The sequence below is a fragment of the Megalops cyprinoides genome, chromosome 13, assembly GCF_013368585.1.
Source record: "Megalops cyprinoides isolate fMegCyp1 chromosome 13, fMegCyp1.pri, whole genome shotgun sequence".
Taxonomy (NCBI): Eukaryota; Metazoa; Chordata; class Actinopteri; order Elopiformes; family Megalopidae; genus Megalops; species Megalops cyprinoides.
Genome location: NC_050595.1, coordinates 19,674,907 through 19,692,498, shown reverse-complemented (window position 1 = coordinate 19,692,498; position 17,592 = coordinate 19,674,907). Strand labels below are relative to the sequence as shown.

At 46.5% G+C, this 17,592-nt stretch overlaps 1 protein-coding gene across 1 annotated transcript in view; it reads right to left on the bottom strand.

Moving 5' to 3' along the window:
• The window catches only part of LOC118788006 (FERM domain-containing protein 5), a 95,227-nt gene that overhangs the window by 977 nt on the left and 76,658 nt on the right, over positions 1 to 17,592 (bottom strand). The window contains exons 3-13 of the mRNA XM_036543822.1: positions 17,237 to 17,279; positions 16,873 to 16,951; positions 12,627 to 12,724; positions 12,228 to 12,351; positions 9,399 to 9,486; positions 9,022 to 9,110; positions 8,032 to 8,095; positions 7,677 to 7,768; positions 5,532 to 5,606; positions 4,581 to 4,649; positions 4,103 to 4,209 (exon numbers count right to left, since the gene is read on the bottom strand). Coding sequence (XP_036399715.1) covers positions 4,103 to 4,209; positions 4,581 to 4,649; positions 5,532 to 5,606; positions 7,677 to 7,768; positions 8,032 to 8,095; positions 9,022 to 9,110; positions 9,399 to 9,486; positions 12,228 to 12,351; positions 12,627 to 12,724; positions 16,873 to 16,951; positions 17,237 to 17,279 — 928 coding nt within the window. The remainder of the gene's footprint in view (positions 1 to 4,102; positions 4,210 to 4,580; positions 4,650 to 5,531; positions 5,607 to 7,676; positions 7,769 to 8,031; positions 8,096 to 9,021; positions 9,111 to 9,398; positions 9,487 to 12,227; positions 12,352 to 12,626; positions 12,725 to 16,872; positions 16,952 to 17,236; positions 17,280 to 17,592) is intronic.

The window sequence follows — 17,592 nt, the reverse complement described above, 5'->3', positions numbered from 1 at the left end:
CCCATTAAACAACATCACAAGAAGTCCTGCTACAAGTTTGGGTCTTTTTTCTCAACCCTCTTTTTGTGGTCATATATTGCATCATATCAAGGAGTGAGATGAAACAGACCATTCCTGGTCATGGTATGCTTGAAGGTGATACATAGGATATAGGATAGGATAGGATAGGATAGGATTTCACAGCAGAAAGGGAGATGATAGACAACACTTGTGACTGGCTGCCTGCACATTGTAGACAGGGCTGAACTGAGCTCTGACTGAGGCAGAACACAGCAAGATTGGGGGGGCAGACAGGAGCTTGAGGAGATGATTGGGCCCCCAGCTGTCCCCGAGTCTGTTCTGGGGCTCAGACATTGAGGCCTCAGGCATTCGGGGGGGAACCCGATCGTGGATATCCCAGAGGGCCTGGTAAGGAGGTTATGTCCATAAAAAAGACGGTGAAGTGATAATGTGAAAATAGACCACATTATCCCCTCCAGCCAGAATAATCCAACCGGAGGAGACGAACATTCTCCGTGCTGGAAGTATTAAATGTGATGCTTCCAATGCTAAGTACAGTATATGCTCTTATGTCCAAGGAATATGAAGAATAACAATGGCACCTAATTTTGATGATGTGATTTGATCCTCTCTCAGCTCTCAGCTCAAGCTCTTGGAGCATCAAGCCCTAAACAATTCTGTGTTGATGCATCTGATCAAATTAGACAGTGGCTGAAATGTATGGATGGCTTTCAGTAACTTCTTTTAGTCAGAGGTGGTTAAGACTCACATTATTCAAATACTTTCACCCACTGCATGTCTTATCTTGCTACGAATATTTGTTTGACATGGGGATCAAATTATTCCAAAGTGCCTAAATAAAAAGTAATACAAGAAATTATTTTGAAAGATATCCGTCCACATTTCCCAGACGCAGCAAATATTACACAATGTAGCAAGGCAAAAGACATTTTTCTGCCAGCAGGCCTTTGTATTCATAATGCCCTTAAAGCAATAATCTCATTACTGGAGTAGAATCTCATTACAGTTAATGGGTTGACTTTTGATTAAGTTTCCTCTGGATGCTGTTTATTACAGTGTTTTATAGAACTCAGGGGACTGCTTTGCTCTTCCTCTGGACAGCTCTGTGAAGCGGGAGTGAGATGCCACATCTTTAGTTAATCACCCTAAAAGCCAAACATCCAAGGATGACAAACCCACCCAAGGAAAAAACACAATCTGTTTGACCTCTCATTAATGCTCAAATGTGCCACATAAATCTGTAATTTTGCAAACTCAGATTGTATTGCAATGGACTGATCTTCAACCTTTACGTGAAACTTGTACTGGGAGCTAATGTTATGAAATCACAGTCATGGAAACCTGAGAAGGATGATACAACTTAAGCAGCCACACTGAAGGGGGACACAGCAAACTGACCCTGGGACAGTGCACAGCGGCAGAGTTTAAAATAAAAAGAGAGAAATAACACTGCTCTGAGATAAAGACTCTGGACTCCCCCCCTGTACGCCATGTTGGTGTTCCACAAAACAAATACAACAGAGCCACAGATTCCTCATTCATTGACTGTGGTTTGTTTTTCTAGATAGTGAGGGTCTGTTGGGCCTAATGTCAATCTAAAACCAATGATGCTTCAGGAAACATGCCTTTATCACCTCACTTTTTGTTATTCCAATGTCTGTTTTACTCACATGAACTCCTTTATGGAAAATATGGTATTCCACACAAGTGCATAGAGCATATCTGCAAGAATCCTTCATGCCTGAGCACCTCTAAATCAGGCACATATACACTCTTTGTGCAGTTATGGATTGATGTCTCTCAACATTCAGAGCGGTCACTGACCCAGGAAAACTTTCCCCTCTGCACAACAATATTTTCATTCAGTCCATGAGCACACGGACTCCTGCTAAAGAGTTTTAGTTCCCGTCTCTGTAGATGGGAACAGAGAAAACCCTGTAGTCATGAAGCAGAAGAGTTTGTGGCAAGCTATTAAATTCTCCTGCATATCTGAGGCAGACACATTACACCCTTGTTGAAATGGATGACAGGAGTCGGATTCTTCTCAGGACGCAGGCTTGTGTGTGCTCTTTATTTTCATGTCATAGCTTAGATAAACATATAAATAAAAGAAAGAGAGGATAAGGCAGCGGTAAATTTAGCACTGCAAATACAGGTCCTGACTCAGGAAATTCTGTGAAGCTCCTGACACAAGGGATGCAACGGTCTGCATGTTTGGGATGGTTATTTCACCAGTGCTGCCAAAACAGGTGCTAATACATATCTTTGTATACATCAGCACAGTGTGAAATTCAAGAGCCAAGCTATTGACACTCATCTATTAGAACAACATTATTAAGGACAAAAAAGACTTAACCACAAAATGAAACTTCCAACCTCGTAATCAGAATTATACTGTTTACCTGCAAGTGCCAGGCATTTCAATTTCACTATAAAGGAGCTAAAGCTGCTGAATTGAAAGAACGAATAAAACAAAGCAAAAAAAACACTGCTGACACGATGAAACCCCAGAGATGATTTAGGACAACGACAAGAAACTCACTTCACACGGCACATGCACATGGAAAGGAGGAGGTCCCAAAAACATCCCCCAGAAAGACCCCCAAGAGGGTCTCCCCCCCCTCCGAGGTACGTGTGATGTAAAGCCAGTGAGGCGGCAGCGCGGCACGGTGCCACGTCACTCGGTTTACCTGCGGAGGTGCCAGGCTGGGAGTAGGCGTACGGGACGCCGAGGGACGAGGAGGCCTGGGCCTGGTCCGGCTGGCCCGCCAGGGCAGGGTAGAGGGGCAGGACCCCCAGGGCCTTCCCCAGCAGGCGGGGCCCCAAGCTCAGTACGCGCACCTTCACATCCCGGTAGCAGTGGTTGATCATGCGCAGGTGAACATTCACCTTGGTCCTGATCCTGATCAGGCACTTCACCATGGTGGCGTTTTGTTAAAAATGGGGCGCGCCCCGGGTTCCCTGTGTCCTGGGCGTGCGTGCACGCGCGTGTGTGTCCCTCTGTCCCGTCCCGGTGGCAGTTTCGGGGCTGATCGGCGATCCCCTGGCCCGCTGTGTGGTCTGACAGCGGTAGCATGACAGGGAGGGGCGGAGGACTCGGGCCCGCCCACTACCAACAAGGCCACTCCTACTCCTGTGTCAGTGACATACATGGAGAGGAAGGACGGGGCAGCAGGCCCTGGTGGCGCTGCTATTCTGGGAGGGGATATTAATACCCCTGTGGGCTGTAGGACAGCTGGGGTGCACTCAGTGGGCTGGTTTCTGTTCCACAGAGAGATGGAGAGGTGAACTCCTGCAGTCCCTCTCACTTCTCTCTCCTCACTGCAGGGCTCATACAGAGCGCATGCCCTCAGACCTCTGCTCTTGCCAGGGCAGACCCTGCGCTCGAGTTGAACTGCATGCTCTTGCCCAGCACAGGCCCTGGATTCTGCCCATCAGACCTGCTGGGTTGCAGGGGCTGCTGGAACTGCATTTCAGCTTAGCTCCGCCCTTGGGAGCTGGAGGGACACAGAACTGGCTGGCTGACGATTGGTCAAGCTACATTTGGGGGTCACGTGGTCCTTCTAAGACTGGCACTGCAGGGGGAACCCAGTGCTGGAAATAGTCCTGCCTGAGTGACACAGGCACCTGCCTTTCGATTCTCTGCTCAGGGGTGTAGACTGGAGCGAGGACTCGGGTTACTGCCCACGCTGGCAGGGGGCACTGCCCGGGCCCAGAATAGGAGCATAACCCTAACACACACAAGTACACAAGACACCTGTGCCATTAGCACCTCCCTACCATTACAGCTTGTTTGCATTATCACGGCCACTTAGGTGATTTGTCAAAACTGCAGTAATTCAAAACTGCAAGATCTGCTGAAACAACACACACGATAGTCTCACTGCCACCACTTTCTTAGGGCTAGTTCGTAACCCAATCATCTTCATACTTTACAGAACATGTTAACTCTTCTGTGATGTTCGGCACATGCTGGAAGAGGTGGTTTCCCTGTGATGTCACAGGTGCCCAGACTGGGCTGGATGTGGAGATGGCCCGGGTCAGAGGTCAGAGGTCACCATAGAGGTGGCAGAAGTCTTACCCTCCATGATGGATATGTGGACTGCTCTCCGACGTGTTCGAGGGACGCTGCTCAGTCGGGGACCGTGAGTGATAGACGGACAGCTCCTGCTGGGCACCAAGCCAGCCCTGTGGACACACACATACAATACACTCAGGAAGGGAGCTGGGGAGAGTGTAGCGCCAACACGCAACACAAGGGGGTGCTAGAGCCAATTTACTGCATAAGTCAAGACAGAGGCAAAAAAATGTGTAGCATCACTTTTCACCACAAGGGAGCACCACAATATAGCACATGGCAGGACAGCAACAAGGGAAGGTGTAGTACCCACAATCAGCACAAGGGGGTGCCAGTACTAATATAGGGCACATGTCAGCAAAGGAGTGTGAGACTGTGATGTGATTTACACCACAAAGGGGTGACTGTACAAGCATACCGCAAGCAGGAACGAAGCAGGAGAATCAAGAAAAGTTTTTTGAGAATATTTTAAGAATCTCACCTGTGTATCTCTGGAGGCTCCCTCTTTATTTTGGCGCTTTGCTCCATCACTTCTTTTGCAACTCTGCCACTGTTATGAAGGAAAAGGGAGAGCTCTCAGTCTATATCCACAGCCCCAGAGTCTACCAGCCTCTCCCATTTTGCTAAGACACGGCTCTGTCTCTAAGCTCACAGCTTCAACTGTGCTAAAGCTCATACGGAAAGCCAAGATCACTCCACTTTATAAAACTCAAACAGAGAGCTTGGTCTCCAAGCTCACAGTCCAGTCTCTGAATCAGTGATAAAACTCAGACACAGAGCCGTCTCCATTTTTTCAGCGCAGAGTCTGACGGTCCCAGAGTACAGCTGAAAGTCAGTGCTGTTGCGCTGGGCCGCTCAGCAAAAGGGCTTTGATGCCGCACTGCAGCGAGGGATAAACCATAAAGTCTATGATGATTCTGATCAGATTAACCTTGTGAACCCCATTCTCTAAAATCCGATCACCTTCCTCTGGGAAACTGCACATCTGCCACTCAGTGCAGCAGCAGCTGCACTGCTATTCATATCTGGCTGAGATTTATTGTGTTTTCCCTTGAATTTGCTCCGGCAGTTCGGTAACAAAATTAAAAGCACTGGAGGACTGATTCCAGAATGGCAGGGCCACTTTATTGAATTTCGTCTAGGGGAAAAAAAAGACAGCATTTCTACATTATTTGTTCATTTTACAGGAGAGGAGCATTTAGCCTTCAGCTAATGGGGGCTTGAGTGGTCTGTGTGAGCGATAGTTGTAGCCTCTGAGCTGTAGGCCCATTCTATACTCAGGCCCTTCCACTCTACACTGTTGAAAGCACTAGGCTCATGTAAGGCACAGGGTAGTTAAACCATTAAACCATATGGGGCTTCTTCACCTGAGGGGAACAGCTCTTGAGCTGTGGAGCATCTGGAGTGACCTCTACTTACTGTCGTTATTTACCTGTATCGGAACCGACTCCCTTTGAAGAACAGGTTACTACTGGATACGGTCCGCACCTGACTGGACTTCTCCAGCCTGAGGGAGAAAGAGGACAGAGGAGGGGCGGGGGGGTAGTTGAGGGTTGGAGGGAAGAGGAGAGAGGGGCAACTTTTAATACTGCACTGGGGATGGCAGTGCAGACAGCACACAGTGACAATGGGGATGGATTACACATATCTCTGTACCGTAACCTTCTCACACACCATTGCCAAAACCCACACTTCCCCTCACTAGTACTCTCAGGGGGAACTCAACCTGTGGAGCATATACCAGTGGACCTCTCACCAGTGGACCTCTGCATTTAAGCGGGAGAGTTTGGGCCTTAAGACTATAACCTGCCTGTGTTGGGGCGGTGCTGTGTTTGGACAGGTTGGACTGAGACTCCCATCCTACCCCCCCCCCCCAATCACCCTTCAGCCAATATCAGGCTCTCTCCTTCTTGACTCGACCCTCCTGCTTTGCCAATTTCAGTGAGATTTCAGAGCCACCAGGGACTTTTCATTCCTGCTCTCTCATCTGTCAGACGCTACCAGCGCCTGTTTCCCCAAACACAACCGAGTGGAAACCAACACCGAGCGCATGAATTATTAAGACGTTCCTGTCACTCTGCTCTGCAGAGCTGTTCTACTGAGGGCAGGAATCACCAACACTGATGTGATCATGTTCTAATAAACAACCTGTGTGCATCTGGGTCCACCTATTCGATTTCAGGGATTCACTGTGCCAAAACACAGTGAAAACACCACCAAATACATCTCCACCATAAACCTGAAACCACTATAAAAGAAAACAACACAACAAAACAAGCAATACATTCAGTCCCGCTGGTGGTAAACACAGACCTAATTACCCCAGCCAATCTGCGTGCATTTTTCTGCATGGCAGGCCTGGAGCGTAATTTTGTCATTCATACGTGGAGCGCTGTTAATAATAGATGCAATAAGAGACGTGACTGATGAGGGGTCTCCTGGGTAAAGAGGCACGGGGGATTATGGGTTTGTCCTATGCCACAAACAATCCTTTCGTCACAGCAAGGATCTGCTCATGCTGAGAGAGAAGGTGAGCATGGTGCGTGTGTGTGTGTGTATGTGCGTGTGTGTGTGTGTGTGAAAGGGAGAGAGAGAGAGAGCTTTTGCATTTGCGGTTGTGCATGCCTGAGAAATGTTGTATGTGTCCATGTCTGGGAGTGTACATGTGCGTATGTGAGACAGTGTGTGTGTTTTGCATGTCTGTGTGTGCGTGTGAGCTTGCATGTATATGTGTGTTTTTGTGTGTCTGTGTGTGCATGTGTGCACTTGCATGAGGGTGTGTTTCTGTTTTTTCTTTCGTCTGCTTTTCAGATGAACAGACAGGCTCAGTGTCTCCACTGCACTGTAACTGCAGAGCAATTTCACAAAGCAATAATATCCATCAGGGGGGATCCGGCAGACTGTCAGCCGGCTCAGACACAGATCCATCAGCCTCCAGAGTGGATGATCTGGGGCTGGCAAAGGCTGAGGGTGAATCCTCTCTCCATCCCTGTGCTCAGCCTGGCCCTACACCAGGCCAATACCCAGAAATCCTCATCACCCTTTGCACAGCTGATCCTCAGGGGTGTGGCTGCTTTTACCTGTTCCCCAGGAGTAACAGTGAGTGTAGAAATGGGTGTGGCATCAGAAACAGCAGGCAACACATGAATAAGAGGACTGCTTGTGCGTTCCAAGCCTCACTAGAGAGTAGGGTCGCTTGGAAAAGGTCACGTCTGATAGACACCTCTCCCAGTGCTGCGCTCACCCTCTGAAGAACACGTTGGTATCGACTGGGCATCCACTACTCTGTTAAATACCTTTCAGAAATATAGGCTGTTAAGCTAATGCTGTTTGTGTGTTTATGTGAGCATTTACATGTATGACTGTGTGCATGAGTATCTATTTTTGTATGCATATGTGCACATGTGCATGTGTGTGTGCTTGTGCATATTTATGTGTCTCATGAATGACTACTATGACATGAATAACTGCACTGTTAGTCAGTGAATCTGCATTATCAGTAGTATATGTTTTCAGATGTAAACATACTGAATGGTAATTAGTAACTGAGTAATGGCAGGGCCTTGGCTGGACTCACTTGTAGAAGGCCTGGTTCTCCACTCCGCACTTCCATAGGTGCTTGCAGGCCTCGGGTGTCGGTGCAAAGTACGTGAGGATGATCTTTTTGTCCTATACACAGGAGATTCAGCAGAGAGTTTAAACTTGCAACGATGTGTCAGTCAGAGCCACAAAGCCAATAAAGCACACAAGCATTCTCCATCAGAGACAAGAGACTACAGACCACCTATCCTGAACAGCATGGCAACATAAGCTACATGGAAAAAGAGAACACCTAAAGGAACTGTTATTAGATAATAAAACACAGACACGTTTGTTGTCCACATTCCATTCTATCACAACCGCGAAAACTTTTCAATAATTCATGAGCTCACCTCCTTCTGATTTGCATATATATGGAATGTCTTCCCTTCGAACTTCAGCTTGGTAACCTCGTTCCTGTCCGCAAGGAGAGCAGATTCGTAACTCAGACGGAGCTGCAGCATTGGCACGAGGGCGTTAAATATTCATCACAACCACCGGCAGATCACACACACACACACGCCACAAACACAACTCCGCGTTCCCCTGAAGAAACTCGCGGCTGATTCGGCTTGAGATGCCGTGGTAAACTGACACAGCAGAACACAGAACGCTGAATCTAGCGCCTGCTGATGATGAACAAACAACAGGACCGTTTGACAAGACAGCAAACATTCCAGTCAATTTTCTCTTTAAGCGGTACATTTATAACATCTCTTTCATGCCAACTGTATTTCGTCTCATTGTGCTCAGTAAAAAAAGGGTCTCGGAAGAACACTAGAGAGTAGGACGTCAGAAGCCTCATTGTGGGCCTCACGACTTGCTTGAACCAAGCAACAGAATTTACTCTACACTTTGGAAAAAACTGCTTCAAACTCAGCGAGTCAATGGTAGCAGCCCTTTTGAGGTTCACGAAGCCTCACTCCCCTCTTCCTACTAAACGTCCACTCGACATCATGGCTGCCTGGAGCAGACCCTGTTGCAGCTCTCACACATTGGGTATGGCAGTACTGTGTGCTGTAGGGTAGGGACAGCACTGTCTCTAAGCGCCGCATATAGTCTTACGCACAAATATGGGGGCTGATTTCAGTCCCAGCTCTGAGGCCATGTCTATCTCTTCTTCCTCGATTGGGGCAGTCACGCACCCATGCATATCCATTTACTTATGACGAGGCGCCACCCACATTGTGTCCAGCTGAACACCAGGACTGCAGCTGCCTGGACATCTGTGAGCCCTCTCTCATTGGTCACAGGGTTCCAGCTACCTCCACACGGGCTCCAATGAGCAGCACGTGTGGAGAGGGGGAAGGGGGGGAGGGTGCTGTTTGGGCATCCCCACTCACCACTTAAGAAAGTGGACTCTCTTGTTTCCCTGAAGCACGACGAATCCGTACGGGGTGAAGGCGAGGAAGGCGGGGTTTCCGGAAACATCCTGCAGGACCAAATGCAAAAGCAGAGATGCCCGAGTTGAACACTGCCAGAGTGACTGCAGGGGAGCTCTCCCCCACTGCAAAGGCCTGACGAACACCACCATGTCCCTCAAACCCCGCCCCCTTCATCACATGTCCCACACAGCTCCAATCGCAGAATCAAATTAAGAGTTACAGGGTAAGTGTAAAAAAGAAAGGATATGCCAGTCAGAGTTAAGAATGAGAATACTTAGGGGTGATGACTGCATAATGCATAAGGAATATGGATATATTTGAATTTGTCTTCTGACCTTGCACGGATGGGGATCCACTCCGTATGTCTCCAACATCTGCGCTTTCTGCAAGAAGTTCAGCTCTGATGTTTCTGGTGTCTGCCCCCTGTGGGTAAAGACAGGGGCGATATCAATCCGGGTTTAAAGAGAGGATCATATCAAACTGTGCAGAAAGACAGGGCAAAATCAAACTGGAGGTAAAACAGGGCAATATCAAAATGATACCAATGTTCAGTTTCCACAGACAGACCATCTGTTTCGCAGAGACAGTACGAAACGTCACAAAGGTCACATGTAAATGCCTGTTCTGAATTCAAACTATGTTTCATGGTTTAATTATAAGTCCACGTCCTTGGGTACTGAGGAGCGACTGGACACCAGCCTGATGGAGTCGAGTGAAGGATTAGTCAACGATCCCACTTACTTTTACTCCTTAAGGTTTAATGCAGTACCGAGGTTTCAGAATGCAATTACAAGTTGTAACTTGAGTTTCACTCTGATTGCCACCTAAGATCTCTCTTATGTCATCCACAAAAAAGCACCCTGCCCGTCTCAAGATGTACAGGCAACTGGCTTACTCTGTAACATTCAAGGCTACTGTTAAAGCACCTTATGTGTTACAGCATCTTTATGTGTTTCATTATGGGAAGGTGCTTCCCAATAATAAAACACAAATCAAAACCAAAAGGGTTTTTGTTCAGTGAGGGAGAGCATGAGAGGAAAGACTACCACTAGAGGGCAGCAGAGGACCAGGCCAACAATAAAAAATATTACAAATTCCATACTCGGTGCAGCTGTATTCACCCTCCTGTCCATTGTGTGAACAGTGAACAGGGCCAATCACTGGTTTCTCAATAGAGCTGCAGTTCCTCCTGTCATACTGTTACAGACCCATCCATGATGCAGTAATAGCTGACTCCACATTGACTCAAGTCAAAGTACATTCCAGAACAGGTTAATTGCATAACACCTGTTATGGTTAGCTAATTGGCTGATTCTGATGGGTCTATTCAGAGTGATAATGTGATACAGATGAACTGCTGAAAAAGAAAAAGACTGAACACCCACTGCAGCTCAGCTGTAGTGTTGTGATTCATTTCAAAAAGAGGAGGGATATTGTGTTTAGCAGACAGGATGGCAGCTAGTGGTAGAAGTTACAGTTTGGATTTGGTAGGGTGCCCTGAAAAAACGCAGCAGCAACAACACAATTACCCATTTATGCACATTCAATCTAAAGCACATTCAATCTAAAGCACATTCAATCTAAAGTCAAAAGACGCCTGACGGTATTTTACGCTTTCGGACTCGACTTTCCCCCAAATGAACTCGGTGCGAGTTATTAACAGTCCTGTTCCTCCAGGACTCCACCCCGGTGCGATGCGGAGCTGCGCCCGGCGCGCAGTCAGCCGGCGCGTTATGATTCATTCGCAGTGACGCTGCTCGGCTCTCGCTCCCGCACCGCGCCGTGACGAGCCCGCTCCCGGTGAATCAGGCGGACTCCGTGTTTTATTAATGATGCCTGTCTCATCAGGCTCGGGGCCAGTCACCGTTCGAGAGCACGGGAGATGGTGTAATTATCACACCAATCAATGAGCGAGAGGGAGAGAGGCAGAGAAGCTGCAGCAGGATGAGTGCGATACCTGGCTGACTGTCAGACCTGCAGCAGAACCGCCGCTCCCTACTCCCCGCCCTTCTCTTTGCATGAAGGAACAGAAAATTCAGTAATGCCACATACAATCTGAGATTCAATCTCAAACCAAGGCTGGGGACGTTCCATTTATGTTCCAGCTGCCAAATGAAGTAAAAGTACCTACTGTACAGACTCACTAAAGAACAAATATCTCACATAATCAAGCAGAGGTAGATCTGCGTGGTTTGAGACTTGGTATCTTCAATTCTTCTTACTATTAATATAAATAGCAATATAAATAGTTCACATTGTATATCTTATACTATTTATAAAGGTTACAGCACATACTTTAAGCAAAGAATATATTTTGCAACCTAGCCAAAAAACACAACCAATGATACAGGTTACTAAGTGTTACCTGGAATGCAGGTAATTTTGGTGAAGGGACTAACCTGTCTGCAGTTTGGCTGAGACAAAGGGAAAAGCTAAGGTGAAAGGTCAAATGATAAAAGTCTAATGTCAAAAGTAGAGGCTGCAAATTCCACAGCACAAAGATGCTGTATTTTTGATGGGGATAGTTTTGACTGTGTGGAGACCCACGGCACATGTGCAGAGGTAGTTTGCATGGGGAAACAGCATTGAGTGACTACTGAAGTGCGCATATGCAGAGGAGGTGCTCCTCTATAATACCACGGCTGTTTGGACAACTGACCAACTGTCAAGCTAATATTTCAGTTTATTCTGTTCAGGATGCATTTTGAACCCTGGAGCACTTGTAGAAAAAAGTCTCAAGTGTTCTGAATCGCCCTTTTAAAGCTTGGGAGTAAGAGAGAGGTGGGTCCCTGCCTGTTCCAGTCTGCCTCTTTCTCCTACACGGAACACCACCTCAGCGTGACCTTTGCTGACATCATGGAGCAAGCCATTCGAGATGGTGAATAGGGAGGGGAGGGGGGTGGCAGGAGGTATAAAACCTTGTCTTTTTTTACTGTTTTTAAACATCTTTGTTCTGCATCTAGTAACTATTAAATCACAGAATTGGTCGACAAGGTGAGTGATGATGAATCTGTTTTCGTGTTTGGTTGTAGATCCCATTAAATATTTTAAGAGGCAAAAAAAAAACTAAGCTATCAATAACTGCTAAGCCAAAGCCTTGTTAGCATCCATCTCATGTCAGTGTGGCCTCTTGTCTCTTAATTATCCGCAGGGCACGTTCTCACATCAGCTCTGTCTTGTGGATCTCAGCGATCCGGCGCTCCAGCTTCTCCGAGTGTTTGGGAAAGAACTGGAACTTCGAGCTGTAGCCCTCCGGGTGCTTGCCTGGGTCGTAGTCCCCAATCTCAGCTGCAAGAGGAAGGTAACGGATCAATAGTTTTTCTCCCACTCAGCAGAGATGCTCCTCTACAGTGAGCAACGGTCATCAGGGACTGTAATGCAGAAATATACACCCCTCAAATAACATTCTTAAAATGTATAAAAAAAGGATGTGGCTTGTGTCACAGTAATATACGCATATCACTGGTGAGGAACCTTCATCAGGTAATGACCACCCTGGTTCATACGGCAATGGAGAGAATGGATGTTCATTCAGGGGGTGCTTATTTTTGAGATTCAATTACCTTGCAGGATATAAGCAGCCAGTATGGCGGCATCCGACGTCTTGCACAGGAGGCGGCCGTGATACAGATCTCTCTTGATCTGCAGGAAGACTAGATATCTGCAACAAAGAAAGAAGTGGACAAAAGTCCTGGTCAATTTGCCTTTTACTACAATTAGATACACATTCAGAAACTGTCCCCATCCAGTACACATTCTGTCTTTTGGTCCCTACTCCTCCCACGTAATGGATTGACCAAACATCACATATTCAGCCAGAAATCTGTAAAGGATGTTGATTACAGAATTCTTCAGGGGAGGTTTAAATATTTCCTTTTGATGTAGTAAAATAAGGGAGGGTTTTTGTTTTGTTTTTTAGAAAGAGGGATTTGAAATGGTCATTATAGGAGACTCTGAGGCATCTCGTTGGTGACAACACACACACAAACACACACACATATACGCACACACACATACATGGACACTCACAAACAGGCACACACATGCACACACAAATACGCACACAAACACACAGGCATACACACATACAAACGGATAAAGGCATACAAACGTGCATACACACACACACACACACACTCACTCATATACGCACACAAATACACTGCTACAAGAGAACAGAGGTTACAATCCCCTTTACCTACCACCCTGTCATTCATCTTCACTAAGCGTTTTAGGTGCAGCACCACACTCAAGGGACAGCAATGAATCTGCTACCATGACCTTCAGAATCTGCAACCACTCCAGGGTCGAGTGCTGTAGCCGTTACATCACATCCTGCCCACAATAGTGTGCTGTCATCACTGACTCGCGTGGCAGATATTACAGAGATTCATATCTATCTCGCTCTCCACTGCTGAAAAACGCATGCCTCCACACTGAAAATGTGGGAATAAATTACCCATATGAAAGCCCCAGAGCATGACAGAGTATGTCATTTTAGATAAACCTACAGCTTCAAAACGGAACAGAACAGAACACTTACACGCTATCTTAACACTGCTGAGAATACCCCAGCTACCCCTTCAGTTCTCTCTCAATGTAAAAAAAGCAATATGTTCTTCACACCCTATTTCTAATATGCAAACACATGAAACAAACACACTCATTTCTGAAGAAAAAAAAACTCTTTGAAAGACAGCAAATAGCCCATGCAGAAATAGTGCTACTTTATGGTGTTTCATGTTAGCGTTATTTTAGCCATGTCTTGGTGGTGTTTTCTTCCCTGTCTACATTGGTTCTCATTTGTCAAGTGTATACGGTATGCCCTTCGTGAACTGCAGTGTCCACTGGAATTAGCGGGTAACACTGCAGCACAAGCAGGAGATGCCTTTCTTTCTTCCTGCCACGCCTTTGAAGGCCCAGAGTTTTTTTTTCCCACCTGCAGAGTGAACGGTCCCACTCCGATGAGAAGACGTGCTCATCTTTAACTTTAAATCTAGGCCACCATCAGTAGAGCTAATAGTATTTCACTTAAGGATCCATATTTGGTAAAAAAAAAAAGCAATTATGGTTCCTCTATTCTCTCTTGGTGAGGCCAGTGAAATGGCTATTGCTGCACCCACCAGTCAATTTCTGCCCTACATTTCATTTTCCTTTTATATCACAGACCCCTATTTCGCAGGTACAGATTTAACTCGACAAAGTCAAACAGATAATTGAAGATCTGAAGACATCCCACGTGATCCCAACGGCGTACAAAGCACACATGAGCAACTTGTTCAACTGAAGATAGAATTCAGACAAACCAAAGGAGACGTGTTTTTCTACAATGGTGATGATTTAAGCTTAGTTCTGTGCAGCTGATTAACCTTTTTAATTAAGCTTACCTGCTCCATAACTCCAGAAACATGACCCCAGAGACTGAGGAAACTGGAAAGAAGCTAAATATTGGCCAGCTCTTGCAGGATTTGGGTGGGGCCTTAGATCCAGCGGTGGCTAACACAGGAACGTTGGGGGTTTTCCAGTATGACACTGACCCAAGGTTCTTATCCACTGATTCAAAGTGGAACACTGTCCTTCACCCCGCCACAGGAGCACTGTGACTTCACCCTTACCCTGTCTTTAATGAACAGGTAGAGCACAAATTTGCTTTTAATCTCCCAAACTCTCTTTGCACTACACACACACAAACAACAAGCAAAGAACACACTGTGAGCTTAACTGAACTGGACATCTCAATATGAAAAGGTCACATCAAGGTCATGTCCTAACAGCACCACTAACAGCAACACGGAGGTAAACAGGATAACAGTGCCCAAGTAATGACACAAGAATTAGCCAGTCTACAGCCAATGCTAAGAAATCAACTTCTTACACTGAGAATCTCTATGTCCTTTAATGTCCCTGTGCACAGCTCAATACCCATCACCTCCTTAGGTTATAAGAGGATGTTAATGATACTAGCTATACCAGGGCAGTGAGATTTTCTGGGTGACCTGATTGCGAGCGGGAACTGGGATAGGGGAGGCAGCGATGTGTGAAAGAGCGGGCAGCAGCTCGCAGCTAACTGGGGGATAATCACGTACCATTTAGAGGAAAACGCCTGCAGCCGGTGGCACGCCATTACCCCCCACCACCTCGTCCACACCCAGGGGCAGTTACAGAGAGCTACACACAGCATAGCCACGAGGCTGGCAGAGCTGTACCCTTCTGCCTTGTTTAACCAGCTATTCTCTTCCGCGGAGCCCCCTGCAATTAAACCATCGGTTATTTAGTCCTCCTTTTGTTTTCAGGCCATCCAAACTTGTCTTACAAAGAGAGACAGCCAAACGTTACTTCCTTCCGAATCAGCTCTGAAAGCCGAGCATCAAACAGCAGTTTCCCTGAGAGCTTTTGGCACTTGAGCTGAATGATTTTTCCCTCCGACTGCGTGCTCCCTCTGATTTTTGATTGCAAAACTGGAGATGTTTGTAAGTGTTTGTTCGCAAAGCCCTCGCGTTTGCTCCAGACATGGTGTCTTTTTAAAACACATTTACACTGCGTTGCCTTCTCTGACACATTGTGATCTGTGGCTGTGTGGCCCGGCTTGGCTTTGAAAAGCAACAATACCGAGTGGCAGGATTCTCGTGGCTTTTCACTGCGTCACTCTCCTGCCACATGAGGGGAGGAGTACGTACTGGGCCCAGCGACTTCAGAGACATAAAACATGGGCGCAGCACACAGCCTGTGGCAGAGCTGACAGGGGAGTGAGTGAACACTCTCTCAAACACATATCCTCACACCACTGTGTAGTCAGCTCTGAGGGCACACTCTAACTCATCAACTTTCTGCATTGGCCTTAAATTCTCCCATTGAGAGCTTGGCTGGAATGACTGGTGGAAGGAAAGATGGACAGTTCATCAGGCCACACAAAGCTGTCCTCATATACATGCTGGACTGCGTATGTTGCATTGTGGGAGGGGAGAATACTCTGCCCTTTGATCAAGGAGGGAGCAAAACAACCTCAAAAACCTCCCTTGAGAACCTATTTGTTACTAACTGTTGTGTCTGTTCTTGTTATTCTTGCAACTAATGAGGTATGCATTTAATCTGTCCTGACAGGATGACCTTGTAAGTTGCTCTGGATAAAAGCATCCGCCAAATAAATTAATAAACAACAACAACAAAAATAACAGTTCAAAACCAAAAGAGAGCTACAAATGGAGTGGCTGTGATTCTCTGTGGTTGTGTGAGCAGCCTGAGAGAATCTGATTGGTTCACCATGTCTGATTCAGATTGGCCAGGCTGTGGGTTCTGGAATGCTGTTTTGGAGTAGTGCCCACCAGTGCAGGGCAAGTTTGGCTCACTACAGTCAGTGCCCTCTCTGTCACAACAGCTCCCCGCCCTCTGGACTGCACAAAAAGGACACCATTTATCCTCCACACCTCTCTCTGTCTCTGTCTCTCTCTCCCTTTCTGCAACTCTCTAAGAATTTGGAAAGGTGGCTCTGCTTGGGAGAGGATATGTGGTTTGTACACCAGAACAAGCACCCATCTGAATCTCTTCACAGATCTGTCAGCCAAGACACAGGGAGCCAACACAGAACCCACACCGTAAGCTCTCATGTCTGTGCAGGTCTGTCCACAGAGTCATCTTTTGAACATGTGTAAATAGACTAGAAGTCCAAGACTAAGGGTCCAGTGTGAAGTCACCTCACAATACACGCATGGAAAATTGCAGCAGCTTGCCTGGGATGACACTGACTCATTTAAAGGTTCTTGGCATTGGAGCTGGACCGGTCACATGTGCTGTAATGAGAAACAGTCTCACCTGGTGATTTCCTCTCTCAGAGCTGCTGGGTCTGGAGGGTAGAACTTCACCCTCAAACACATGGTGAAAGGTGGCTGAGCTGTAATGCAAACACAGATGTCAGAAGAGGAGACAGTATGCTAAAGCTAAGCGCTACCATTCTTACTGATCACACTGACAGTCTTCCAAAAATACCTTGGTAACATTCTGGCTATGCTCAGAGGTCATGACATGGCTTGGGATATGTCAAACATAGAGCTGAAATTGTGTGGAATGCCTACCTGATGTGATGCAGGAATATCTCATAAGCACAGCAAATCATGACTTTGAACGTAATAAGTAAACCATGCATGATTCAATGCTCTCTAGGACAAACAATACTTACACTTCATTTGTTTGGCAATCGACTTTGTAAACTCCAACCAGTGCTGCAATGACAGGAGAAAAAAAAAGACAAGATGAAGATTGGCAGGTATACGGGAGAGAGAAATAGACTGGATGCAGATAAAATTAGATCTAAACACAATAAGGTTTGAGGGAGATGAGATATAAACTCACACGCTGATGTGCAGCAGATAAACATGCTGGTGTGTGCTCATTTTGCTATGAATCTGCATTTCGAAACGCTCTCCAGATTCAATTCTTCCTTCTTTATTTCTCATTTTTAAGAAGAAAAACAGCCACTACTTTAGCACAAACATCCATATCAGCAGCAAGAAACTGGAAAGCAACACAGGAATA